The sequence below is a fragment of the Phacochoerus africanus genome, chromosome 7 (assembly GCF_016906955.1).
Source record: "Phacochoerus africanus isolate WHEZ1 chromosome 7, ROS_Pafr_v1, whole genome shotgun sequence".
NCBI lineage: Eukaryota > Metazoa > Chordata > Mammalia > Artiodactyla > Suidae > Phacochoerus > Phacochoerus africanus.
In genome coordinates this window covers 69,615,239-69,642,999 of record NC_062550.1, presented here as the reverse complement: position 1 = coordinate 69,642,999, position 27,761 = coordinate 69,615,239, and the positions used below count along the sequence as shown (strand labels likewise).

At 44.0% G+C, this 27,761-nt stretch overlaps 1 protein-coding gene across 1 annotated transcript in view; it reads left to right on the top strand.

Annotated features, from left to right (window-relative positions):
• The first annotated feature begins 910 nt into the window (after nucleotides 1–910).
• The window catches only part of DYRK4 (dual specificity tyrosine phosphorylation regulated kinase 4), a 50,116-nt gene continuing 23,265 nt past the window's right edge, over nucleotides 911–27,761 (top strand). Inside the window, exons 1-3 of the mRNA XM_047787786.1 lie at nucleotides 911–1,001; nucleotides 26,375–26,455; nucleotides 27,427–27,543. Of these exons, the coding sequence (XP_047643742.1) occupies nucleotides 915–1,001; nucleotides 26,375–26,455; nucleotides 27,427–27,543 (285 nt within the window). The 5' untranslated portion in view covers nucleotides 911–914. The remainder of the gene's footprint in view (nucleotides 1,002–26,374; nucleotides 26,456–27,426; nucleotides 27,544–27,761) is intronic.

Genomic DNA, 27,761 nt, shown 5'->3' with positions numbered 1-27,761 from the left:
ATCCCTGCCATTTTTTTAACTTCTCATGATACATCAACAAATACTAATTCGTCAACACTAGGCTGCAGTAACAGTTGGTGGGACTTGTCTCCAATCCTCTGAATAACTGGTCGGTTATGATGCTGTCACCCTTTCTTATCATGTCCCCAGGAACCTGCGGATGAAGGGATTTGCAGAAGCTGTGATAATATCTGCTTCTGTTCCCTCTCTGCTCTGTGTATTCCCAACTCCCTCTGCTCTTGCCAGGGTGAAGGGCTGAAAGGGGGCTTCTGAGGGGCAGAGTGGAGTCACAGACGAGGTCTGCTGATATGACAGGAGAGTGACAGTGGCGGGAGAGCCCTCAAGACTCTCCCTTCCACTTCCTAAAGTCACCACTTTTATGGATGCTATAAACTTAATGAGTTAGTTTTTCACCTTGGTGTGAGTTAATTACCCAGGGAGTTAATTACCCTGAATGAAAGAGATGCAAAAATGGCCAAACGAGATCCAGAAAAAGCGTTTCTACCAATTGTCCCCGTTCCTTTTTCTATTGGCTTTAAGCTCCCAAGTGCCCACTGATAGATCCATATTTTAGGGGAGAAGGTGCTTGTGGCAAGAGAGTGGTTTACTGTGTAGTCAGCAGGGCAAGTGGCATCCTAAGCTGCTAACCTCCTCAGTAGCTCATGGTCCTCCCGTGGCCCCGTCTCTCTCTGCCCTGAACTTATGCGGGATGGTGCCCAGGCGTCCCCTCTCCTGACCCCATTGGCCAACAGAAGGGAGACTGAACTAGTGGCGCCTCGGCCATGTTTTAGCCTCGCTGCTGTTTCTTTTCCAAGCCTGCCCTGCGTTCTTCCCATCCCAAGGGGTGGGGACCATTGCTTGTATTTTACTCCTAATGCCACTTTATGTTTTCCTCTTGTTCCTGCAGGACTGCGATGGATGCAAAGAAGCCAAGGAAATGCAGTTTGACATCCTTCCCGATTTTGAAAGCGAGAAAGAAACAAAATCTCACCGCTGTGAAGGTAAGGATCCTTGAATTTCCTTTGGGGAGGAGAGGTTTCATCATGAAGTCTTGGGGACCTGAGACCCCGGACCCAGGGGGATTGCTGTGTCCCAAGTGTCTTTGATGACGGGGGGTTGGGGGCAGAGCTAGATCTGGGTGGGCTTGGAGGGAAAACTAGCTGGAGAGCCAGGGTGTGGTTTCTTGAACTTGAGGACTTCGGGGTCTCACTCTAACAGGTGACTTGTAAATGAGGAGTCCTGGGCAAGCGTCTCTTGCGCAGTATCTTTTATTCTGCTTTCTATATCTGGGTCCCTACCGTAAGTGTCCTGGAGTGGTTTCGATAATGTCCCCAAGAACATGTCCAGGACAGGTCTGCTTCCTTGTTTTAATGCAGACGTGGTGTGTTTCTTTTTTACTCTGCCTCAAAAACTAACAAAACCCTGGGGGCACTGAAGGTAATATTGTAACGTGGCAACTTTGGGATTACTGTCTCTTAAGATCAAGGTCTAAATCAGGTGTGGTTTTTAGTCTCGTGCCTTCAGTTCAAATTTCGTAACTTTCCCAAAAGAGCATATTGTCTGGGATCGTTGTTCTGAAATATTTGCAACAAATATTTGCTCAGAGCATTCGGATTTGACTTTCTGAATCCTGCCTGCATTGCTGATCAGAGTCCAGCAGCCTACCCAAGCCCTGGTGAAAAATCTCCTCCCCAGGAGTTCCTGTCATGGCTCAGTGGAAACGAATCTGACTAGCATCCACGAAGACGCAGGGTCGATCCCTGGCCTTGATCAGTGGGTTAAGGATTTGGCGTTGCCTTGAGCTGTGGTGTAGGCCAGCAGCTGCAGCTCTGATTCTACCCCTAGCCTGGGAACCTCCATATGCCTCTGGCGTGGCCCTAAAAGATGAAAGAAAAAAAAAATCTCCTCCCCAGAGGTCACGCCCTACCTCCTTATTATTTTTAGGTCCACCTCCTCCAAGCAGTGTTCCTGATTTAACCCTGGCATTCTCCCCCTCAAGATTGTAACTCATAAAATTATACCCTAATGCAAATCCCATTGTTCCACATCCCCACTCCTGCTGTTACCACGTACAACAAAAATGCTTTGCAACTTAAAGGTACAAAAATTTATGAATACCTAAAACATTTCCTTTGGTAAAACAAAATTAGTATAAAGTATTTGAAATAGTAAATACAAAGAAAAACATAATATAATAAGCATAACATTCTGTTCAAATTTTAAAATATTATGCAACCAGAATGGTCTTGGTCATGATTTTACTTCGGCAAAATCACCCTAAGTTGTGCAAATGACACTTTCTTTTTTAGCTGCTTGAGCTCACCTTTTCTGAGTGTTTAGATGACTGCCAAAAAACCTTGCAGTGCTATTATTATAGGTGGAGAAATTGAGATTCGAGTGAAACTAACTAGCCCATGGCCATAAACCTTTGAGTATCCCATATCCTTTTTTTTTTCCTTGAGTATCCCATATTCGTAAGCAGTCTATTCCATGCCTCTTTGCTGCATAATGTCAACTCTGTTAAATGCTGCCCTATAAAGTTCCTTAACCCATTTAATTTATTTAAATTAATTTTAAGGAAAAATATTCTGCTGCAGTTACTATCAAAAATAAAATTAAAAAATTGGAGTTCCCACTGTGGTGTAGCCAGTTAAGGATCTGGCACTGTCTCTGCTGTGGCTGTAGTCACTCCTGAGGCATGGGTTCAATCCCCAGCCCAGCACAGTGGGTTAAGGATTCAGCATCGCCACAGCTGTGGTGTAGGTCAAAGTTGCAGCTCAGATTTGATCCCTGGCCCTGAAACTTCCATATGTCATGGGTACAGTCAAAAAAATAATAAATCATATTCAAGACATTCATTTATGTTGAAATGTATAATAACTGCCCACACATTGACAGTACCATTTAAAAATACTATTTATTAAACTTTTAACTATTGTCTTTACATCAGTGATTATTCTATGGGCTCTAAATAAATGTCTTTTCACCTTCTGTTCATTTTCCCCAATGGAGTTTTCATCTAGTTGAATCTATTCTATTCAACTTAGGGAAATGCAAACAAATCAATACCTGTCCTTAGCACATGAACTCTTGGGTCTCAGTGCATAGTTATGATGTATTTTTTTTGGCTGCACCTGTGGCATGTGTAAGATCCCAAGCCAGGGATCGAACCTGTGCTACAGCAGGGACCTAAGCTGTTGCGATGACAATGCTGGATCCTTAACCCACTGGGCACAAGGGAACTCCCATAGTTATGATATTAATTGGAGGATGAAAAGAAAGAACTAGAATCTCTTTGCTAAAAAAAAAAAAAAAAACTCAGTGAAGATGAGAGAGTTGTGTCTCAGCCTATCCATTGCCCCAAGCAAGTGCTGAAAAAAAATTGCATACTTAATAATAATTTATATTTATTTTATGATATATAATATGTTATACATTTAAAGTTTATAGTAATAATTAAATATTTAAGTATTTTAAATGTAGATCATGACAGTGTTTCAGCTAAGGGAGTTTTTTAAATGTGGTTTTTTTTTTTTTGCTTTTTTTGGGAAGAGGGGGCCCACAGCTGTGGCATATGGAAGTTGCCAGGTTAGGGGTCAAATCAGAGCTGCATCTACTAGCCTAAACCACAGCCACAGCAACATTAGATCTGAACTGCGTCTTTGACCTACACCACAGCTCATGGCAAAGCTGAATCCTTAACCCACTGAGTGAGGCCAGGGATCGAACCTGCATCCTCATGGATACTAGTCAGGTTCTTAACCCGCTGAGCAACAGCAGAAACTCCCAATTCTTTTTAAAATGTCCCCATTCATTTGGCAAAAATATGGTAAAATAGTAAATAGCTGTCTACCACTGAGTGATCTCTGCAGAGGGTCCTCTATCTTTGGTGCCATCTTTTCAGCTTAGCTGGCGGGGGTCACAGAAGGCTTACAGGGCCTCCTGATGACACGGGATCCCTTGACCCTTTAGGAAGATGCTCTCGGGTTAGAGTTTATCCTGAGTGCTGGCAGGGGGAATCCCACACAGCCAGTAAGTTGGGATGTTTGGCGCTTCTACAATTCTGTTCAGAGAAAAAGGACTTGCAGCCACTTCCCAGACTGGAGGAGCAAGCAGAAGTCCAGGGTCTTGGGTGAGGCTCTCCCAGGAGAGGAACCTGGGAGAGGCCTGCCCAAGGGAGCTCTGCTAACTTTGGATGTTTCTTTATAATTTTCCTGACAATTAATGAGTAGGTGACCACAAAGTACCCCTGCAAGCCTGCTAAAGACACATTCTCTATTTTGAGCACTGGGAGAAAAGGGGCTTGTAATTTCTCTTCCATCCTTTAAATCATTCAGCTGGCGAATAGACAGGTCTTCCCTCACCACCCTTTCTAATGATATATCTGTTCATTTACTCCTAGAAAGGGCGTTGTCCGGAATGACAGCCACTGGCCACACAGGCTATGGAGCCCTTGGCATGGGCTAGTCCAAATGGGGGGTGTGCTTGTACATGAAAAATACACACCAGATTTAATAAACTTCATGTGAGAAAACGAACATGAAATACTTCATTGGGAGTTCCTGTTGTGGAACAGCAGAAATGAATCTCACCAAGGAACCATGAGGTTGTGGGTTCGATCCCTGCCCTTGCTCAGTGGGTTAAGGATCCGGTGTTGTCGTGAGCTGTGGGGTAGGTCGCAGACGAGGCTCGGATCCCGCGTTGCTGTGGCTCTGGTGTAGGCCGGTGGCTTCAGCTCTGATTCAACCTCTAGCTTGGTCGAATACAGGTTGCACTCCATATGTCTCGGGTGCAACCCTAAAAAGACAAAAGACAGAAAGAAAATTACTAAGTTATTAACTAGCTACTATAAAATCCACCCAATTATAAAAAATTATCAATGAGGTATTTCTTCTTTTTTTCTTTTTTTACCCTCATGGATGCTAGTTGGGGTTCATTAACTACTGAGCCACGACAGGAACTCCAACATGGTAATACTGTAAAAATAATTTCATATTGATAACATGTTAAAAGAGTATCCTAGGAGTTCCCGTCGTGGCTCAGTGGTTAACGAATCCGACTAGGAACCATGAGGTTGCAGGTTTGATCCCTGGCCTTGCTCAGTGGGTTCAGGATCCGGTGTTGCCGTGAGCTGTGGTGTAGGTCGCAGATGCGGCTCGGATCCTGCGTTGCTGTGGCTCTGGCGTAGGCTGGCAGCTACAGCTCCGATTCGACTCCTAGCCTGGGAACCTCCATATGCCGCAGGAGAGGCCCAAGGAAATGGCAAAAAGACAAAAAAAAAAAATTAAAATAAGAATAAATTAAAAAAATAAAGGAGTATCCTAAATATATTGTGTTGGATGAGTTCTATTATTAAAATTAATTTTGCTTTTTTAACTTTTTAAATATGGCTACCGGAAAATTTAAACTTTCACACGTGGCTTGCGTTGTATTTCTAATGGATAGTGCTGTTCTTGGCTGGAAGCTCCATAACAGCAAAGATATCCTTGGTCTGGTTCGGGGCTGAATCCCCAGAACCTTGATTAGCACTTGATGGGTTCTCATCAAAAGAAATCGAGAAAGTATTTACTCACTTGTTCCTTCCACAAATATGTATTGAGCGCCTGCTCATCTTGAGCATCGTTCTAGGAGCTGCGGATGCAGCAGAGAACAAAACAGACAAAAAACAAAAACAAAACTTTTCACGTGGCTTGAAATCGGGATTCTTTGTAGAAGGGCCAGATGGTGCCGTCAGGTGGAGAGACCCGTAGTGACCAGCTTGCATCCTCCTCATTGGTAAAGAGTTGAGTGTGAACTAGATCAGGGGTTCTCAGCCTTGGCTGTGTATTTAAATCTGGGTAGGGAGGGATTTTAAAGACCAATGAATTTAAAGTTTTTTTCTATCACTTGGGGACTAAGGTCCATTTAAATGCCAGCTAAGGGACCCTTGTAGATCAAGTCTCTGTTTGCTGGTTGTGACACTGGAATAGTAAATCCTACATCCCCCAATTACAGTGAAATTAAGTGAGATAGGAGAACTTGAGCTTGCTAGCTGGCAGATTTTAAGAGCCCAATAAATACTGGCTGCTTTTCACCTTCTTTCCTTCTCTCCATTTACCAGAAAGGGGACAGGCTTATGGATGAGTCTCCCCCACTAGAGGAGGGCATCTGAGGGCCATGTGTCCAGTCTCATTTCTTTATCTCATTAGTGCTCCCCAGGCGAAACGTAAAATCAGAACACTTGGTATTGCAAAAGAGTTGACTCCACAGTCAGTTGTAACTGTAGAGAGGACAAGAAGCAGAAACTCCAGTTGCCAGTTTGGTCTGGTTTTGGTGTTTATGCTATTATTTATGGAATGAATGTAAATGAATGTAAATGGAAAGCTAAGGGGACTTCCCATTCCTGACACAGTGGAAACGAATCCATCTAGTATCTATAAGGTCTTGGGTTCGATCCCTGGCCTCGCTCAGTGGGTTAAGGACCCAGCGTTGCAATGAGCTGTGGTGCAGGTTGCAGACGAGGCTTGGATCCTGTGTTGCTGTGGCTCTGGCGTAGGCTGGCAGCTACAGCTCTGATTCAACTCCTAGCCTGGGAACCCCCATATGCCTGCCATGGGAGCGGCCCTAAAAAGAAAAATACATAAATACATTTAATTAAAAAAATAAAATAAATGGAAAGCCCTGGCTAGAAGAGCTTATAATGATCAGAGAATTAAACATTAAAATATTTTGAATAGAACCACAAGGAGCCAGTCTAGAATGAGTGGCTCAATGACAAATAGGCATGTGATACCATCTAATATCTATGTTTGGGCAGATTTGGGGTTCTAAAGGAGAGCGCTTACATGCTTTTTACCATCCTCTCCTAGGGCCCCATGCTTCCTCCCAAGATCTACGTAGTAAGTACCAGTTCCTTTGTTCTGCATTTCTCATTCCCATCAGTGCTTTGGAGACAGAGGAGGACAAAGACTTGAGTTTACCATCAACTGCTGTGATGAGGATGAGGGGCAAGCAGGCATGGCAGCATGGCTCTGGGTACCACAATTAACCAGAGTGAATAGATAACTCCTGTTGACAGCTTCCTCAGGCCATGAGTAGAGCTTCTTTGTTTGACATTGGAGGTGGGATGAGGGGATGTTAGAAATGCAGCTCCAGGAGTTCCCATTGTGGCTCAGTGGAAACGAACCTGACTAGTATCCATGAGAAAGTGTGTTCGATCCCTGGCCCCGCTCAGTGGGTTAAGGATCCCATGCTGCCGTAAACTGTGGTGTAGGTCACAGACACAGCTTGGATCCTGCATTGATGTGGCTGTAGTGTAGGCTGGCAGCTACAGCTCTGATTTGACCCCTAGCCTGGGAACTTCCATATGCCGTGGGTTCAGCCCTAAAAAGAAAAAAGAAAGAAAGAAATAGAAATAATATATATATATTTACAAATATGAACTATTCAAAATGCTTACTAATTCTCTGCCTGTTGTATATGCTGCCAGTACTTTCACCTAGTCATTGATCTGCCTGTCTTCTATGTCCTTTATTTTTTAGAGCAGTTTTAGCTTCACAGAAAAAGATGAGCAGAAAGTAGGGTTCCCACATGGCCCTTCACCCGCCACAGTTTCTCCTATTATTAACCTCCTGCATCAGTGTACGATTTTTACAATTGGTGGACCTATATTGATATGTTATGATTAAGCCCACAGTTTCCATTAGGGCTCACTCTTTGTGTTGCACAGTTTTTGGTTTTGACATGTGTGTAATGTACCCACAATTATAGCATCACCCAGAGTAGTTTCACTGACCTAAAAATGCCCTGTACTCCACCTATTCATCCTCTTCCCTCTGCCCCTAAACCCTTGGTAAATATTCCTTTTTTTTTTTAATTAAACTTTTTTTTTTAATTAAAAAACTTTTTTTTTTTTTTGCTTTCTAGGGCCGCAGCTGCGGCATATGGAGGGTCCCAGGCTAGGGGTTGAATTGGAGCTACAGCTGCCAGCCTACACCCACAGCCATAGAAATGCAGGATCTGAGCCATGTCTGTGACCTACACCACAGATCACAGCAACACCAGATCCTTAACCCACTGAGCAAGGCTAGGGATCGAACCTGAAACCTCATGGTTCCTAGTCAGATTCATTTCTGCTGTGCCACGATGGGAACTCCAAATTTTAAATTCCGATTGTATGCTGCTGGCATATAGGTAAGCAATTAACTTTTGTATAGTAAAGTTGTATGCTGTGAACTTGCTATGACCTTGGCTTGTCTTTATACTCTATTTGTCTTTAAATGAACTGAAGTACTTAATTGAAAGTAGGTAAATTTATAGTATGCACTTTTTATCTAAAGAAATCATTCCATACCCCAAAACCGTAAAAATAGAACTATGTCTTCTAACATTTTTATAATTTTCTCTTTCATCAGTTCTGTAAAATTCTCTGAGCCGTTTTGTCTTTGTGTCTGCCATATTCATCTCTCTTTTTAAAACTCTAATTAGATGTATGTTAGACCTCACTCTATCCTCCATGTAGCTAATCTCTGAACCTATTTTTCTTTTTTCTTTTCTTTTTTTTTGGTCTTTTGTGTTTTTTAGGGCCGCGCCCGCGGCATATGGAGGTTCCCAGGCCAGGGATCGAATCGGAGCTGCAGCCACTGGCCTACACCAGAGCCACAGCAACATGGGATCCAAGCGGCATCTGCTACCTACACCACAGCTCATGGCAACGCCAGATCCTTAACCCACTGAGCAAAGCCAGGGTTCGAACCCACAACCTTATGATTCCTTGTCGGATTCATTAGCCACTGAGCCACGACGGGAACTCCTGAACATGTTTTTCATCTCTTTATCTCTATCCAAACCTATGTCTTCCAAGTCACTCATTCTTTCTTTGGCTATGTACAATTTTTCATTAAGCCCATTCACTGAGCTTTAAGTTTCAATTTTTATACATTTTTATTTTGGAAAGTTCTAATTCGTTCATTTTTAAATCTGGTTATTTGTGTGATATCTTACATTTTACTTATATTTTGTATTCTCTTTTATTTATGTGGGCATATTATGCATTGTTATTTTGTAATTTGACCTGATAATTCCAGTATTTGGCTTTTTTGAGGGGGTAGGAATCTGATTGCATATCTATAGTTTCTGCCAGTTCTCACAGTCACTTGTTTCCTCATATATTTTATAACTTTTTCTTTAAACCCTGAGATTACCATCTTGTTTATAGAAAAGGAAACTGAGCCTAAAGCAGGTAGACGTCTTGCTAAAGTCCCACAATGAGCAAGCCTCAGAGCAAAATTCTAGTTAAAGTTTGTCTGATTCCAAAGCCTGGCATGGCTAAGCAGTTAACGAACCCAGGTAGTATCCATGAGGTCGCGGGTTTGATCCCTGGCCTTGCTCAGTGGATCTGGTGATGCCATGAGCTGTGGTGTAGGTCACAGACGTGGCTCGGATTCCATGTTGCTGTGGCTGTGGTGTAGGCTGGCAGCTGCAGCTCTGATTCAACCCCTAGCCTGGGAATCTCCATTTGCCATGGGTGTGGCCCTAAAAAAGGCCAAAAAACAGTCCTTCATACTTCTGTGAAGCCCTGAAGACCCTTGACTGATTAGCTTTTCCATAAATGATCCCACAAATATTAACTGAGAGCAGAATTGGAGCCAAGAGTTATTCTTGGTGTTGGGATACAAAAATGGACAACAATCATTTCCTTCCTACCCCGTCTGCACAGTGTAGTGGGGGTGTAAACACGTAAATAGACAGGGGACCAGAAGGCATGACATGTGTACTCACTAAGGCAGAAACAAAGTTTTCTGGGAACCTAGGGCAAGTTTTCTTGAGCCATTGGCTAGTGCCCAGAGGCAATATCATGCTCTGTTGATGCGCCATTCAAGTACAGCCCCATCAAGGGATCGTTACGGGGCTCATCATTCACCTTGGTTTTTCAAAGCAAGTGACACCCCCGGAGTTAGGCGAGGAGACTGCAGAGAGGGCTGAGAGTGGGCATTTCAGGCAGAAGGAATAACACGTAAAACCAAACAAATCAGAATCAAAGGGAATAGAGCCTCAGAAATCATCAGCTCTAACCCTCCTACATGATGCATCAATCCACTTTATATTAGTGCGAGGGTCTAGTATATAAAATAAATGCCTACTTTCTGAATGTTTCTGTCTATTGTCAGCTATATCCGGGTGCCATCAGAATAAAAGCATGATCTTATTTTTATTTAGAGACCTTGGGAGGGGACGTTCTTTATAATCCCTCCCGTAGTTTCGTGGCAGAACAGAGACGAGCTCAGAGGAGATCAGCTGATCAGGAAAAAGGCACCAGGGAGCAGAGATTCTTGGGCTCAGGTCTGCTGTTGTTGTGTGATCCTGGACCAGTCACTCAGATAATCTCCTTAGCCTCCTCCTCCACCTGTAAAATGAGGGTTTTGACTACAGAATCCCTACAGTGGGAGTTCCCGTCGTGGCACAGTGGTTAACGAATCCGACTAGAAACCATGAGGTTGCGGGTTCGACCCCTGGCTTTGCTCAGTGGGTTAAGGATCCGGCGTTGCTGTGAGCTGTGGTGTAGGTCACAGACGTGGCTTGGATCCTGCTTTGCTGTGGCTGTGGTGTAGGCCGGTGGCTGCAGCTCCGATTAGACCCCTAGCCTGGGAACCTCCATATGCCGCGGGAAGCAGTCCTAGAAAAGACCAAAAAAAAAAAAAAAAATCCCTACAGTGGCTTCCAACACCAGGAGTTCCAAGCTTGGGTCCAGAAGTCCAGAAAGTGAAGTGTCCCCCTCCCTGCTGGGCTGTGCAGTGAGTGCATTGAAAATGGCTCCAAACACCTGAACTATCAGGCTTGTACTCTTGCCCTTCTCTCAGGACGTAAGGGTGGCCAGGGTCTCCTTCCTCCACCTCCACCAGGGCATAGCCGGGCGGGCAGGACCCAGGGAGGACGCCACATCCATGGGAGAAAGCCCTGGTGATCCAAGGGTCTGGCCACATTTGCTCTGCTCATGGGTCTCCAGAGTCCAGCTGCTGTGTGTGTCCGCTCCCCTCTGCCTGGGCATCCTGGGTGTGTGCACACATGCACGCACATGTTGTGTGCATGTGAACTCTCTCTCTCACACACACACACACACACACACACACACACACACACACACGAGTACATACAGGGTCTCTAAGCACAGATCTCGCTGTGATTTGCCAGAGGTGCTCTGCTGGGCGGAAGCCTGGAACTTGTGCTCTGCAGAGAATCCCCAAGGACCTTTCCTCTCTCTCCTCATCACACCTTCTGCCTGCATCGGTGCCTTTGTTTTGAGCTCTGGGTTGTTCTGGCCTCTGCGAAGGGATCGTGGAACCTACAGGGAGGGACTGCGATTTGATATCACAGAACTTGAGCTTCACCTGCCTGACCAACCTGGACAGGCTCGTGGGGAGATCTGTGTATATCGGGGAGGAGGAAGAAGCAAGGAGGAGCCAGCTAAGAAAACAGAGAAGTAGCCTGTGAGGTATGGCCCAGGCGGCAGCATCTGATGGGGGTGCGCTTTTCTGAAAAGGCTGGTGGCCTCAGGGCAGAGGACCAGGCTGAGAGCCAGCCACTTTCTCCCTGAACTGTACAGACAGGACATCCCAGGTTGTGTCCAAGGTAACTGGTAAGGTGGTGTCTCGGGTTCTGCTCTAACCACCCCGCAGAGGGACCAAGCCTGTTACCCTTTGGCTGGCAGAGTGAGGGGACAAGAAGGCTGCTCCCTGAGATCTCTGGGTAAACTGTGTGTGTCAGGGAGGGGGGCAGGTGTGGTGAGAATGCAGGATAGGTAGGGGGAGGCAGAATTCGCCAGGGAGAGGACGCTGCTGCAGGACAAAGGAATGTCACCTTTCTGGGTACCTCTTTCCTCCACTCCCACCAAGAAGTCATACCTCTGCGTGATTCATGACAGGAGGTGGGCTCCTGCCTTGGAGGGTTTCTGAAGTCCTTCTCTCCTAAAGTGAACCATCTCCTTCATCTCTTTCCCCAGTGCCGCAAAGTCTTCTTTGAGTAGAGATTCATTTATTTGGGACACAGTGCTTCCTTTCCTAAGGATACCCTGTGAATCGTTATTGCTTTTGAGAAGGCATGTGGACAGGGGTTCTGTAGTGTGAATTGGCTGGTGAGGGGGGTTCATTCCTAGGGGCAGTGCCAGGAGCAGGGAGCACTGGTCCCTGGCGGGAATAGCAGCCTCCTGGAGCGGGCAAGTGGCTGTGCTGGGGAAGGTGGGCTGCACCCACGAGGGGGATGCTTAAGTCCGAGCTGGACTGTCTGCAGGGCAGCTCAAACCTTTGAGGACAAGTATGAGGATTCCTGCTCCCTCAGTCTCTCCCTTCCTCCTTCCCATCCTTCCCTCCTTCCTTCCTTTAGCAAATATTTAAGCACCTACTATGTGTGACTTATCATGTCAGGCTTGGGGATCTTTTATTAGTCTCATAATCCAGCAGAAGGAGGTGGATGTAGAACCTTCGAGTTCCTGTGCTAGGAGCAAGTACAAAGCACCAGGTGGCAGGAGGGTTACAAATGCAAGAGGAGATGGTTTTAGAGGGTTAAAGTGGTGCCTTGGCTGGGGCTCGAACGTGGGTAAATTCACAAGGTGGATGACAGGGGTTTGGGGAGGAGGGAATGGTGAGACAGACCATCCCAGGCAGAAAAAGAGCAGGCAAGAGAAGTTTTGAGATGTGAAGTAGCGTAGTATTTGAAAACCACAAGGCGTTCACAATTGCTGGAACTAAAAGCATAGGGCCAGGGCTACGACAGGGAGGAGGCTGGGAGGATTGTGGGTGCCAGGACCTCTGTGCCCTGGAAATTCCTGAGAAGGTTTAAGCTATGTAGCCACAAAATAAGATGGTCAGGTTTAACTTCTGATGTCACTTGGGCAGTAGAGGATGGACTGGGGGCGGGGGGAACTGCTTAGAAGACCATTGCGAGAGGTGCCTGAACTAAGGATGCAGTGGGCGGAGTCTTAAAGGGGTATCTTCCTCCTCAGACAATTACGCTGCTCGGGGTAAGAAACCTTAAGTGCCAGTTTGAAAGTTTGTAAGACCGTTCTCACATTCCCTACTGCAAGTGAGAGAGTCGTGCTTGCTGCAGTCAGCTTGTACTGACAATCAAGATTTAGAGTTCCCATCGTGGCGCAGTGGTTAACGAATCCGACTAGGAACCATGAGGTTGCGGGTTCGATCCCTGGCCTTGCTCAGTGGGTTAACGATCCGGCGTTGCCGGATCGCAGACTTGTTGCCGGTCGCAGACTCGGCTCGGATCCCGAGTTGCTGTGGCTGTGGTGTAGGCCGGCAGCTACAGCTCCAATTAGACCCCTAGCCTGGGAACCTCCATATGCCGCGGGAGTGGCCCAATGAAATAGCAAAAAGACCAAAAAAAAAAAAAAAAAAGATTTGCATACAGGAGTTCCCGTCGTAGTTCAGCAGAAATGAATCTGACTAGCATCCATGAGGACACAGGTTCGAACCCTGGCCTCACTCAGTGGGTTAAGCATTTGGTGTTGCTGCGAGCTGAGGTATGGGTTGCAGCCCTAAAAAGACAAAAAAAAAAAAAAAGGTTTGCATACAGAGGCAGCCTTCATTGGAAGGCGCCTATAGCTAATCCCATGACTGCGGCAAGGGTATCATCTTTAAGAATCATCTTAAAGCAGAACCAGTCCCCAGCGCAAGACTCTCGGAAGATCCAAGACTGCCTCTGAGGGTGGTCCGAGCCCAGTCCAGGCTCTTATCATGATGGTGTGGAAAGTGACACACAGGCTGGGCACTGTGGTGACCCCTAGGTCAACCAGCCAGAGGGACCACTGCTGAGAGCTGGCATTCTATGGAATAGTTTGGTACCTTTGCACCTATTTCGTATGAATGCAGGGAAAATGGGTGTGGGGGGGGACAGCTGGGTGTCAACTTTCCCCCCTTCCTCCTAATCAGCTTTTAAACTGGACTCTACCTCTGTTTGAGGAAGGTGAGCTGGCTTTTGGAAGTTGCCTTTTTTTTTTTTTTTTTTTTTTTTGCTGGGAAAATGAAAAAAATATGAGCCTTAGAAAGCTCTTCCCAGGGAAAATGAATCAGCCAGCTCAGAAGACAGAGGGACGAGAGAGCCAGAGAGGGGCCTGGGGTCAGGACTTGAGGCTCGAGGCCTCTGGTCCCCCAGCCTTTTCTTGGTGCAAGTTGGTGCAGTGCTGGGCTCGGGGTCCGTGACCCAGAGACAGCGAGCATAGCCAGAGATGTCACGGGTCACTGTTTTGACTAGTTTTTAGCTGTAACTATATTTCCTAATCATTAACTCTTGAGTCAGCCTTTTGAGACTGAGGGGAGGCCTGGGAGGCAAAAGGAAAGGCCTTTAAACTTCAAAACACAAAGATTTAGGGACTGATACAGGGTTTCACCCCCATCACTTGTCACTGAACCACTTAGAATTTTGTCATTATATATATTTTTTATTCTTTTTTTTAATGGCTGCACCCGTGGTATGTGGGAGTCCCTGGGCCAGGGACTAAATCTGAGGCACAGCTGTGACCCTACGGCAAAACCAGATCCTTTAACCCACTGTGCCAGCTGGGATCAAACCCATGCTTCTGCAGGGATCTGAGCCACTGCAGTCAGATTCTTAACCCACTGCACCATAGCAGGAACTCCCTGTACTTTTAATTCTTAATAATAGTGGGTTTTTTTAATTGAATGGAAGATTCTTTAAATTCTTTAGTGCCTTACAATATTCGAAAGTTTCACATGATTTCATATAATCCCATAATAACCCTCCCCTTCCTCTCTCCCCCACTGGTAACCACTAGTTCTCTATATCTGTCAGTCTGCTTCTTTTTTTTGTTTTATTCACTAGTTTGTTGTATTTTTTAGATTCCACCTGTAAGTGATATCATACAGTATTTCTCTGACTTGTTTTACTTAGCATAATGCCCCTTCAAGTCTATATGCATTGCTACAAATGGCAAAATTTCATTCTTTTTCATGGCTGAGTAGTATTCTGTGTGTATGTGTATTACAGTTTCTTTATCCATTCATCTGTTGATAGGCACACAGGTTGCTTCCCTGTCTTGGCAATTGTAAACAATGCTGCTGTGAACATTGGGGTATAAGTATCCTTTTGAATTCATGTTTTTGGTTTTGGGGGGATAGATACCCAGGAGTGGAATTGCTGGGTCACATGCTAACTCTATTTTTAGTTTTTTGAGAAACTTCCAAACTGTTTTCCACAGTATCTGTACCAATTTGCCAATAATAGAATTTTTAAATTATAAAAGCAGCAAATGTTGACACAAAAAGTTTGGGAAATAAGAAGCTTCACAGTTGAGTTCTGGTTGTTGAGCAGGCCTCTGAGAGCTGTGATGACACAAAAGGAGGTCGTGAAATTTTCCTGGTGGCTTCTTTACATGCCTTTTTATCTCCCAGCCTTTCCAGAGGCTTTCTCCAGCCACTGTCCAGGACCCAGGTCTCAGACAGAACAGGAATCAGCACCAATGCCATGTACCACTTGAATAAAATTTGGGTTTTTTGTTTTTGGGTTTTTTTTTTTTTTTTTTTGCTTTTTAGGGCCACACTTGTGGCATATGGAGGTTCCCAGGGGAGGGGTCAAATCAGAGCTACAGCTGCTGGCCTACGCCACACCCACAGCAACGCAGGATCCTTAACCCACTGAGCGAGGCCAGGGTTCGAACCTGCAACCTCATGGTTCCTAGTGGGATTCGTTTCCACTGCACCATGACAGGAACTCCTGAATAGAATGTTTTTGCACTGAGGATTCCAAATCTGGATACAGAACTCAGGACTAAAGAGATTCCTGTTGTACTGGCTCAGTGAGGTCAGTGAGGAGCCACAGACCAATGCTGGGAAGCTCGCAGTCTTCAAGGAAGAATTCTGTTTTGCGGCCGTGGATACCGGCAAACACACGCTCTTCTTCATGCCTCCTGGGGACGCTGCTGTAGAAGGGAGGGTTGTCAAGGGCATTGGGTGCCTCTGGAGGAAGCTGCTGGAGACAAACAAGTGAGTTCATAAGCTTGTGATGCTTTGGTACCTGTGAGTGGAGTGCAGGGGCTGTCAAGCCTGGGGCAGCTGGACCCCCAGGCTGGGGGCATCTGTCTGTGAACTGCCTCCTCTCTCTCTTGGCTTATCTTACAAATATAATTTTTTTTTGGTCTTTTGTCTTTTGCCTTTTTAGGGCACACCTGCCGCATATGGAGGTTCCCAGGTTAGGGGTCTAATCAGAGTTATAGCTGCCGGCCTACGTCACAGCCACAGCAACACCAGATCTGAGCTGCACCTGTGGCCTACCTCACAGCTCATGGCAATGCTGGATCCTTAACCTACTGAGTGAGGCCAGGGATCGAACCTGCAACCTCATGGTCCCTAGTTGGATTCGTTTCTGCTGTGCCACGACAGGAACTCCTTTAAAAAAAAAAAAAAAAATATATATATATATATATATATATATATATATATATATATAATTTTTAATGTGCTATGTGATGTGACAGAAGCTGGGAAGCCCTGTTCTATACAACAGCTCTCAGTCTTGGTTCCACGGGGGGATGGTTTCCTCCAAGACACACTCCCAGGAGGTACTCGAATGACTCTTACAGACAGACTGGAGTTCGGATGGTGCCTCTGCCCACCCCTCAAATCCATGAACATTTCTTTTCTTTTTTTCTTTTTTTTATCTTTTTAGGGCTGCAGTTGCAGCATATGGAAGTTCCCAGGCTAGGGGTCAACTTGGAGCTGTAAACTACACCAGGGCTTACGGCAACCTGGATCCCTGACCCACTGAGCGAGGCCAGGGATAAAACCTGCATCCTCATGGATGCTAGTTGAATTTGTTACTACTGAGTCGGAGATGGGAACTCCCTCCTTTATTTCTTTTTCTTTCTTTCTTTCTTTCTCTTTCTTTCTTTCTTTCTTTCTTTCTTTCTTTCTTTCTTTCTTTCTTTCTTTCTTTCTTTCTTTCTTTCTTTCTTTCGCTTTTTCAGGCTGCACCCAGGACATATGGAAGTTCCCAGGCTAGAGGTCAAATTGGAACTGCAGGAGTTCTCATTGTGGTGCAGTGGTTAACGAATCCGACTAGCAACCATGAGGTTGCGGGGTTCGGTCCCTGGCCTTGCTCAGTGGGTTAAGGATCCGGCGTTGCCGTGAGCTGTGGTGTAGGTTGCAGACGCGGCTTGGATCCCGCGTTGCTGTGGCTCTGGCGGAGGCTGGAGGCTACAGCTCCAATTCGACCCCTAACCTGGGAACCTCCATATGCCGTGGGAGTGGCCCAAGAAATAGCAAAAAGACAAAAACAAAAAAACAAAAAAAACCAAATTGGAACTGCAGCTGCTGGCCTGTACCACAGCCACAGCAACACCAGATCCTTAACCCACTGAGCAGGGCCGGGGATGGAACCCACATCCTCATGGTTACTAGTCAGGTTCGTTACCACTAAGACACAACGGGAACTCCTGATGCATTATTAATGAAATTCTGTACTTTAGGCAGATTGCCTTATTTTTTCCCTAATTCCTTTGGACTGTTCTAGGATCCCACCCATGCTATCACATTCCGTTTTGTCCTGTCTCCTTAAGCTCCTGTTGGCTGTGACAGTTTCTCAGACGTTCCTTGTTTTTCATGATCTTGACAGTTTTGAGGACTACTGGGCAGGATGCTTTTCTATTGTCATTTGTCTGTTTCCTCCTGATAAGACTGGGGTTATAGGTTTGGGGAGGAAGACTGCTGAAGTAAAGTGCCATTTTCGTCACATCATGTCAACAACACATACGTCAGCATGATTTATGACTGTTGATGTTGCTCTAGATGACCTGGCTGAGGCGGTGCCTCTCGCCCTCCTCTGTGATGTTGCTCCTTTTCCCTCTTTCACGTGAAACTTTTAGGACACCACTCACTATGCATGGTCCATGCTTAAGGAACTGTCCTCTTGGGTGGGATCTCTGTAATTGATGAGGAATTCTTCTGCAAGGGAGATTCTTCTTTGCTCCCCTGTGTATTTCTTCATTAAAACATTTATTCACATCAGTTTGGACTCACGGATCTTTATTTTTATACTTTGAGTTATAATCCAGTACTACTTTATTTTGTTGCTCAAATTGTCCAGCTTTGGACACAAGGAGCTCTTTCAATTTGCTCCTGTGCCCCATTTGACTTACTCTAATTACTCTGGGGTCAGGTTTTTTTTTTTTTTTTTTGAACACTTAACTCACTTTCTGTCACCAGAAGATGCTGCAGGCTCAGGCTCATCTTGTACATTTCCTGCCCCAGTCCTAGAATCAACTATTTTTTCAAGGAGCCTTGATTCCTCTTATTGGAGAATGGTATTAGAAACCAAGGTCTGAGGGTGAGATGTGCTTGTTTCTACTGAGGTGTTATTTCTGTTAGGAGCTCTCAGTGGATAAGCAGAGAAATGTGTGTGTGTGTGTGTGTGTGTGTGTGTGTGTGTGTGTGTGTGTGTGTGCATGTGTGTTGGTGTGTGTGTGTGTGTGTGTGTTGCATGCATGCATGCACTAGCCCTTGCATACCCACATATCTAGAACTATTCTCTGTGTAGCCATCTATATCTATATTAAGTTAAACAAGGGTTCTTACGGATGTTTCCAATTCCAATCCGTCATCACATGGTGGTAGTGTTGATGTTGGCTCTGATTATCTATAAATTTGCAGTCCAACAGTGAGATACCCAGTTTCTGCCATCACCATCCATTTATTTAATTGTTTGCTTCCAGGATATATGTGTGGCAGTGTCAGAATTATTAATGTCTCAGAAGTTTTGCTTTGTTCTGTTTTATCTTGTCTCAGATTAAACGCCCTCAGTTCCTTTAACCTTTTAAGCTCCACACCATCTTGTTCATCCTCCATCAATTCTGAGTCCATGATTTTCCTATTTTATTTTATTTTTTTTTGATAGTTAGATTTTTATTTTATTTTTCTTTCTTTTTTTTAAATTTTCCCACTGTACAGCAAGGGGATCAAGTTATCCTTACATGTATACATTACAATTACATTTTTTTCCCCACCCTTTGTTCTGTTGCAACATGAGTGTCTGGACATAGTTCTCAATGCTATTCAGCATGATCTCCTTGTAAATCTATTCTAAGTTGTGTCTGACAAGCCCAAGCTCCCGATCCCTCCCACTCCCTCCCCCTCCCATCAGGTAGCCACAAGTCTTTTCTCCAAGTCTATGATTTTCTTTTCTGAGGAAATGTTCATTTGTGCTGGATATTAGATTCCAGTTATAAGTGATATCATATGGTATTTGTCTTTGTCTTTCTGGCTCAATTTCGCTCAGTATGAGATTCTCTAGTTCCATCCATGTTGCTGCAAATGGCATTATGTTGTTCTTTTTATGGCTGAGTAATATTCCATTGTGTATATATACCACGTCTTCCGAATCCAATCATCTGTCGAGGGACATTTGGGTTGTTTCCATGTCCTGGCTATTGTGAAGAGTGCTGCAATGAACATGCGGGTGCATGTGTCTCTTTTAAGTAGAGTTTTGTCCGGATAGATGCCCAAGAGTGGGATTGCGGGGTCATATGGAAGTTCTATGTATAGATTTCTAAGGTATCTCCAAACTGTTCTCCATAGTGGCTGTACCAGTTTACATTCCCACCAGCAGTGCAGGAGGGTTCCCTTTTCTCCACAGCCCCTCCAGCACTTGTTATTGGTGGATTTATTAATGAGGGCCATTCTGACTGGTGTGAGGTGGTATCTCATGGTAGTTTTGATTTGCATTTCTCTTATAATCAGCGATGTTGAGCACTTTTTCATGTGTTTGTTGGTCATCTGTATATCTTCTTTGGAGAAATGTCTATTCAGGTCTTTTGCCCATTTTTCCATTGCTTGATTGTTTTTTTTGCTGCTGGGTTGTATAAGTTGTTTATATATTCTAGAGATTAAGCCCTTGTCAGTTGCATCATTTGAAACTGTTTTCTCCCATTCTGTAAGTTGTCTTTTTGTTTTCTTTTGGGTTTCCTTTGCTGTGCAAAAGCTTTTCAGTTTGATGAGGTCCCATGGGTTTATTTTTGCTCTAATTTCGATTGCTTTGGGAGACTGACTTGAGAAAATATTCATGATGTTGATGTCAGAGAGTGTTTTGCCTATGTTTTCTTCTAGGAGTTTGATGGTGTCCTGTCATATATTTAAGTCTTTCAGCCATTTTGAGTTTATTTGTGTGCATGGTGTGAGGGTGTGTTCTAGTTTCATTGCTTTGCATGCAGCTGTCCAGGTCTCCCAGCAATGCTTGCTGAATAGACTTTCTTTTTCCCATTTGATGTTCTTGCCTCCTTTGTCAAAGATGAATTGACCATAGGTGTCAGGGTTTATTTCCGGGTTCTCTATTCTGTTCCATTGGTCTGTCTGTCTGTTTTGATACCAGTACCACACTGTTTTGATGACTGTGGCTTTGTAGTATTTCTTGAAGTCTGGGAGAGTTATGCCTCCTGCTTGGTTTTTGTTTCTCAGGATTGCTTTGGCGATTCTGGGTCTTTTGTTGTTCCATATAAATGTTTGGATTGTTTGTTCCAGTTCTGTGAAAAATGTCATGGGTAATTTGATAGGGATTGCACTGAATCTGTAGATTGCTTTGGGTAGTATGGCCATTTTTACAATATTGATTTTCCCAATCCAGGAACATGGAATATCTTTCCATTTCTTTACATCTTCTCTGATTTCTTTGATTAAAGTTTTATAGTTCTCGGCATATAGGTCCTTTACCTCCTTGGTCAGGTGTATTCCGAGGTATTTGATTTTGTGAGGTGCAATTTTAAAAGGTATCATATTTTTGTATTCCTTTTCTAATATTTCATTGCTGGTATACAGAAATGCGACTGACGTCTGAATGTTCATCTTATATCCTGCTACTTTGCTGAATTTCTTAATCAGTTCAAGTAGTTTTGGGGTTGAGTCCTTCAGGTTTTCTACGTACAGTATCATGTCTCTGCATACAGTGACAGTTTGATCTCTTCTCTTCCTATATGGATGCCTTTTATTTCTTTTGTTTGTCTAATTGCTGTGGCTAGGACTTCCAAAACGATGTTGAAGAGCAGTGGTGAGAGTGGGCATCCCTGTCTTGTTCCAGATTTGAGTGAGAAGGCTTTCAGTTTTTCTCCGTTGAGTATTATATTTGCTGTGGGTTTATCCTAAATGGCTTTGATTCTATTCAGGAATGTTCCCTCTATACCCACTTTGGCGAGGGTCTTGAATGGATGTTGGACTTTGTCAAATGCTTTTTCTGCGTCTATTGAGATGATCATATGATTTTTGACTTTTGTTTTGTTAATGTGGTGTATGATGCTGATTGATTTGCGTATGTTGAACCATCCTTGTGAACCTGGGATGAACCCTACCTGGCCATGGTGTATAATTTTTTGATATGTTGTTGGATTCGGTTGGCTAAGATTTTGTTGAGAATTTTTGCATCTATATTCATCAATGCTATTGGGCGATAGTTTGCTTTTTTGGTGGTATCTCTGTCTGGTTTTGGAATGAGGGTGATGGTGGCATCATAGAATGTCTTTGGGAGTATTCCTTCTTCTTCAACCTTTTGAAAGAGTTTAAGGAGGATGGGCACCAATTCCTCTTTATATGTTTGATAGAATTCGCCTGTGAAGCCATCTGGTCCTGGACTTTTATTTGTAGGGAGTGTTTTTTTGACATCTTCAATTTCATTTCTAGTGATCGGTCTGTTTCTTCTTGATTCAGTTTTGGCAGGCTGTAAGATTCTAGAAAATTGTCCATTTCTTCCAGATTGTCAAACTTGTTGCCATATAGTTGTTCATAGTATTCTCTTATGGTTCTTTGTATTTCTGCTGTATCCGTTGTGATTTCTCCTTTTTCACTTATAATTTTGGTTATTTGGGTTCTTTCTCTCCTCTTTTTAGTAAGTCTGGCCAGGGGTTTGTCAATTTTGTTTACCTTTTCAAAGAACCAGCTCTTGGTTTTATTAATTTTCTCTATTGTTTTTTGAATCTCTATTTTATTGATTTCTTCTTTGATCTTTATAATTTCCTTCCTTCTGCTGACTTTAGGACTTTTTTGTTCTTCTTTTTCTAATTCATTTAGGTGGAGGGTTAAGTTGTCCATTTGGGATCTTTCTTCTTTTTTGAGAAAGGCCTGTATTGCTATAAATTTCCCTCTGAGCACTGCTTTCGCAGCATCCCATAGGTTTTGAGAGGTTGTGTCTTCATTATCATTTGTTTCAAGGTAGTTTTTAATTTCCTTCTTGATTTCCTCATTGACCCATTGGTTTTTTAGTAGCATGTTGTTTAGTCTCCATGTAGTAGGTTTTTTCTCTTTCCTTTTCCCATGGTTGGTTTCTAATTTCATGGCATTGTGAAATTAGAAGATACTTGAGATAATTTCTATGCTCCTAAATTTATTGAGGTTAGCTTTGTGTCCCAATATGTGGTCGATTCTTGAGAATGTTGCATGAGCATTGAGAAGAATGTGTATTCTGATTTTTTTGGATGTAGTGTCCTGAAGATATCAATTAAGTCTAACTTTTCTATTGTTTCCTTTAGGATCTCTGTTGTTTTATTGGTTTTCTGTCTAGAGGATCTGTCCATTGATGTGAGTGGGGTATTAAAGTCTCCTGCTATGATTGTATTCCCATCAATTTCTCCCTTTATGTCTGTTAATATTTGCTGTATGTATCTGGGTGCTCCTGTATTTGGGGCACATATGTTGACGATAGTAACATCCTCTCCTTGGATGGATCCCTTAATCATTAAGTAGTGTCCTTCTTTGTCTTTCTTTATGTCTTTTGTTTTAAAGTTTATTTTGTCTGATATGAGCGTTGCAACTCCCGATTTTCTGTCATGTCTATTGGTGTGAAATATTTTTCCTCACCCTTTCACTTTCAATCTATATGTATCCTTTGTCCTAAGGTGAGTTTCTTGTAGACAGCATATTGAAGGTTTTTGCCTTTTTATCCACTCAGCCACTCTGTGTCTTTGATTGGAGCATTCAGTCCATTGACATTTAAGGTGATAATTGATAGATGATTATTTATTGCCATTTTGAACCTCGTGTTCCAGTTGATTCTATGGTTCTCCATTCTTCCTTTTTTTTTTTTTTTTTTTGGTTGGATGGTCTCCTGTTATTATCTGCTTGAGTGTATTTTTTTTTTTCATTTTTTGCGAATGCAACATTTGGTTTTGGCTTGTGGTTGCCCTGTTTTTTAAGTATGCTAACCCCTTCCTATAATTGTGTTTTTTAGCCTGATGGTCCTGTAGGTTCAAATGCTTCATTACTATATTAAAATTAAGAAGAGAAAGATACAAACAAAAAGGGTCTATTTATTTCCTAACATCCCTTGCCCACATTTTATGATTTTGATGACTCTTTTTTTTTTCCCTTTTTAATTTTATTTTGTTTGAATCATGTTCATGATTAAATCTGTATGCTGGCTTATTTGAGTGACTGCTCTCTGATTGCGTTTTCCTCAGTCCTAGTTCTTCCTCTTCTTTTTTTTTTTCTTTTTTCTTCCCTTTCCTTCCTTTCTTTTGGTTTAGAGAAGCCCTTTCAGTATTTCTTTTAGCCTGGGTTTTGTGTTGCTGTATTCTTTTAGTTTTTGTTTGTTGGAAAAAAATTTTATTTCTCCTTCTATTTTAAATGATATTCTTGCTGGATAGAGTATTCTAGGTTGCATGTTTTTTCCTTTTAGCACTTTAAATATCTCTTGCCATTCCCTCCTGGCCTGTAGTGTTTCTGTAGAGAAATCAGCTGATAACCTTATGGGGGTTCCCTTGTAGGTAACATTCTGCTTTTCCTTTGCTGCCTTTAGGATCCTCTCTTTATCACTAACTTTTGCCATTTTTATTATATGTGTCTTGGTGTGGGTGTATTTGGGTTCAGTTTGTTTGGGGCCCTCTGTGCTTCCTGTATCTTGAATGATTTTCCTATTTTACAAGAAATGCCCGAGGATCATTCTTTCCATTTTATAAAGAGGGGTGTGAACTCTGGCAAACACTTCCTGTGCACATATTCAAGACACTGGTTTAAGTGCTTTAAACATATTAACTCTAATCCTCTCCACAACCCCATGAGGTGGGTACTGTTATGAATCTCCATATTACATGAGGAAAGATTCATAGCTCGCTCGAGGACAGGAGCTTAGATCAAAACCCCACTGACTTCAGAGTGCATATCCAGGAGCATTATTTTATGCCACGTTGCTGCTAGCAGAGTCGTTCTGAAAGACTGCTTTGCACATGTAACTTCCATCCTTACAAACTGTCAGTGGTTCACTGTCAACCTTAACATAGTGACCGAGTATCTTAACTTGGCAGTCAGTGCCTTCCACAATCCACAGTGGACCCTCAGCTTCAGTTTAACCTGCGTGAGCAGTGAAGTTCCCCAGAGCACACTCAAATACGGCTGTATCGTCTAATGAGCATGTTCTCTCTCTTCACTCCCAGGAGAGGCCCTCGCCAAGCCATGCCCCTTGCAAGAGCCCCCCACATCCTCCTGGGCTGACCACTCCCAGCCATCGCTTCCTTCTGTGTGGTCACTCGCTGTCCATGCCTTTTGTTTGGTATTCAGTCTGGGTTGGGTTTTGTAATGTACTTTTGTATTTGTCTCCCCAACTCATCGTCAATGCCAGCTTGTCACTGTTGAAGATGGTTATAGGTTTTAATCTCCACAAAGTTATCTGATGAGATGTTGGGACTCCGAGACTGGCAACTGCAGTACTTGCTCAGATATCGTCATTGTCCACCCAATAGACCACGAAATCCTGCATCTTGTACATCTAGTACATGTTAGCCAGTGTAGTTAGTTTTGTGTGAGTTCATGATCCATGTTCTATGCTGCCCCCATTCTCCCTTAGACCACGTCCCTATTCTAGGAGATCAGGATGGACTGTTCTAGGAGTTCCCATTGTGGCTCAGCAGGTTAAGAATCTGACTAGTGTCCATGAGGATGCAGTTTTGATCCCTGGCCTTTCTCAGTGGGTCAAGGCTCCGGCATTGCCTGAAGCTGCGGTGTAGATCACAGATGCACCTCAGATCCAGCGTTGCTGTGATGGTGGCTTAGGCCGGCAGCTGCAGCTCTGATTCGACTCCTAGCCTGGGAACTTCCATATGCCACAAGTATGGCCCTAAAAATAAAAAAAAAAAATTTTTAAAGATGGACTGTTCTAAATAGTCCCCATCATTACAGGTCTGTGGAAGGTTTGGCTGGGTGATCTTAAGTTGAAGTATTATGCCCAGTTACTATTTCAGTGTGGCCAGCATGCCGAGTTTTACAGGAGTGGGTCAGGCACTGGCTGTGTCTCAGCTTTGGAAAATTGTCATTCAGTTCCCTAGGAGAGAGCTGGAACAGACCTCCTGGACTCTGCTTCAAAGAACAGAACTAGATTCAAGTCGCAGCTTATTATTGCTGGACTTTAGTTATTTCAATGCCATCTTCATGATATTTTCCATATCTATGGAGTATTCACACTTTGTTTTTTTAAAAAACCTAAATTTTAGTCTCAACCCTCAAATTACAGCTTTAATGTACTAGTTATAATTTTTTAAATGTGCTAGCTATAGTTATTTTAAATGGATATTAAAATAAATGCATAACCATTAGATAACTGTTATCTGTGATCTATGCACCGTTATGTCACATGTCTCCATTGTGTGCTTGCCACCCTTGGCGGGGAGACACAGCTCTGCCCTTTGGTCTTTTCCTCATCACCTCTTTCTAGAGGTGAAGTCCCCTCTGATCAGGTCACTGGTGTCCAGGCTGGACTCCGATATTCTAGTGGGTTCCAGTAAGGGACTTCTTCTTTTTTTTTTTTTTTTTTTTTTGTCTTTTTAGGGCCGCACCTGAGGCACACGGAGGTTCCCAGGCTAGGGGTTGAATCAGAGCTACCAGCCTACACCACAGCCACAGCAACGCTGCATCCTTAACCCACCGAGCGAGGCCAGGGATCGAATCTGCGTCCTCATGGATACTAGTCAGATTTGTTTCCACTGAGCCAAGGCAGGAACTCCACTAAGGTACTTCAAAGCCACTCTGAGGGTGGAAAGAGTTTCTAGGCAAGACTCTGGGCATTTTCTTCTCTTTAGAAAGAGCAGCTCAGTTTTATGTCTTCCCATGTCCAGGTCACTTAGTTAACATTTTAGGTGAAGAAAGGGTTCTACAAATTTTTTGGTATCAAGTGTGAAAACCACAGGACAGGTCAATCCAAGATAAACCCTCTAGAAAGATGAATTGTTTGGATGTTCATTTGTTCTTTCGTACATCCATTCAGTACTTTGAGGCTCTCTTAGCATCCTAGCGTTGTGGTTGGGAGAGCTCTCTTCATGTGTATCCTCTTTTTATTGTCATGAAGAAAAAGAAACATCAGGCCCTAGAGTGAAACCATGTCAAGTATTGTTCCAATTCTCTTTCAATCGATCCAGGTTGAGAGTAAGCCCTTGCTTCAAATCCAGAAGCCACCTTCCAAGATCAAGAACTTCAGAAGGACCCGATCCTTGAACAAGGTAGGAAGTGATGCTCACTGTCTTTCCCTAGAAGAGAATAAGGAAGGTGGGTGGCTGGAGTTGCTTTTTTTGGTTTTTGTTGTTGTTGTTGTTGTTGTTGTTTTGCTTTTAGGGCCACACCCGTGGCATATGGAAGTTCCCAGGCTAGGGGTCGAATCGGAGCTATAGCTGCCTGCCTACACCACAGCCACAGCAACTCAGGATCCGAGCCTCATCTGTAACCTAAACCACAGCTTATGGCAATGCCGTATAACCCACTAAGTGAGGCCAGGGATCAAACCCGCATCTTCATGGATCCTAGTTGGCTGAGCCACAAAGGGAACTCCCTGGAGTCGCTTTTAAGGCATTTTTGGTCAACTCAGCATAACACGATGAGCCTGCTCTACCCACATCACCATACCCCATCTCTGCACAACTTTAAATGTTCCTGTTCACTGATAGCCAGAGTACTTCTCTCCTAATCAATCGATTGATGTGGAGGGGCTTGGATCCAAGGGAGCAGGTCAAGTCAATAACGTGGAGACAGTGAGGGCTCACACCACACCAGGGAAGCTTTGCTTTGTGGAGAAGGAAGGACTTCTCCGGTCAGGGTGGTAAGACATTGGAATGATGTAACAATGGCTAACACTTCTGGAATATTCTACAGAGCTTACCTTGTTGACCTCACAAAAGCCTTATGAGGTAGGTCCCATTTTTGTCCCCATGGGAGAGCTGAGACACTTGAAGCTCAGCGAGAGAGCGTCAAGGTGACTGTCCAACATCTACAGCCAGCAAGTGGTGGAGCAGGGATTCGAACCCAGAGCCTGTCTGCTTGACCACTCTGCTTTTCTTTCCAAGAACTTCAGAAATAGATTGAGGCCTGGGTTTGGCTCAGGCTTGTCCTTGCTCTGGGGAGGAGGCTGGGAGCACTGTGAGTCTGGAGACACTTTCTTGCCTAAGGTGTGCAACGCACCCAGTTTCTTCTCCTGCAGAACACAAACACCTGCTTTACGTCTCTGCCCTCCGTGGACACCCAGGGAAAGAAGAACATGGTGAGCTTCCCGCACATCAGCAGTCAGATCCCGCTAAAGCCACCCCTGCTGTCCCAGGTGAGTACAGGGCGGTGGGCGTGGCCCGGGACAGGCAGGGGACAGACCTGCTTCCAGTCCAGAGCCAGGTTCCGAAAGGCCAAGGTGGCGGGAAAGCACTTGGGGAGCTGAAGGGTTGGGCGTCTGTCCCGTTCTCCCTCTTTACAATGAATGTGACCGTGAAGAGGAAGTCGTTGACCTTCTCTATGACGCAGACTCTTTAAAGGCTTGTCCCAAGG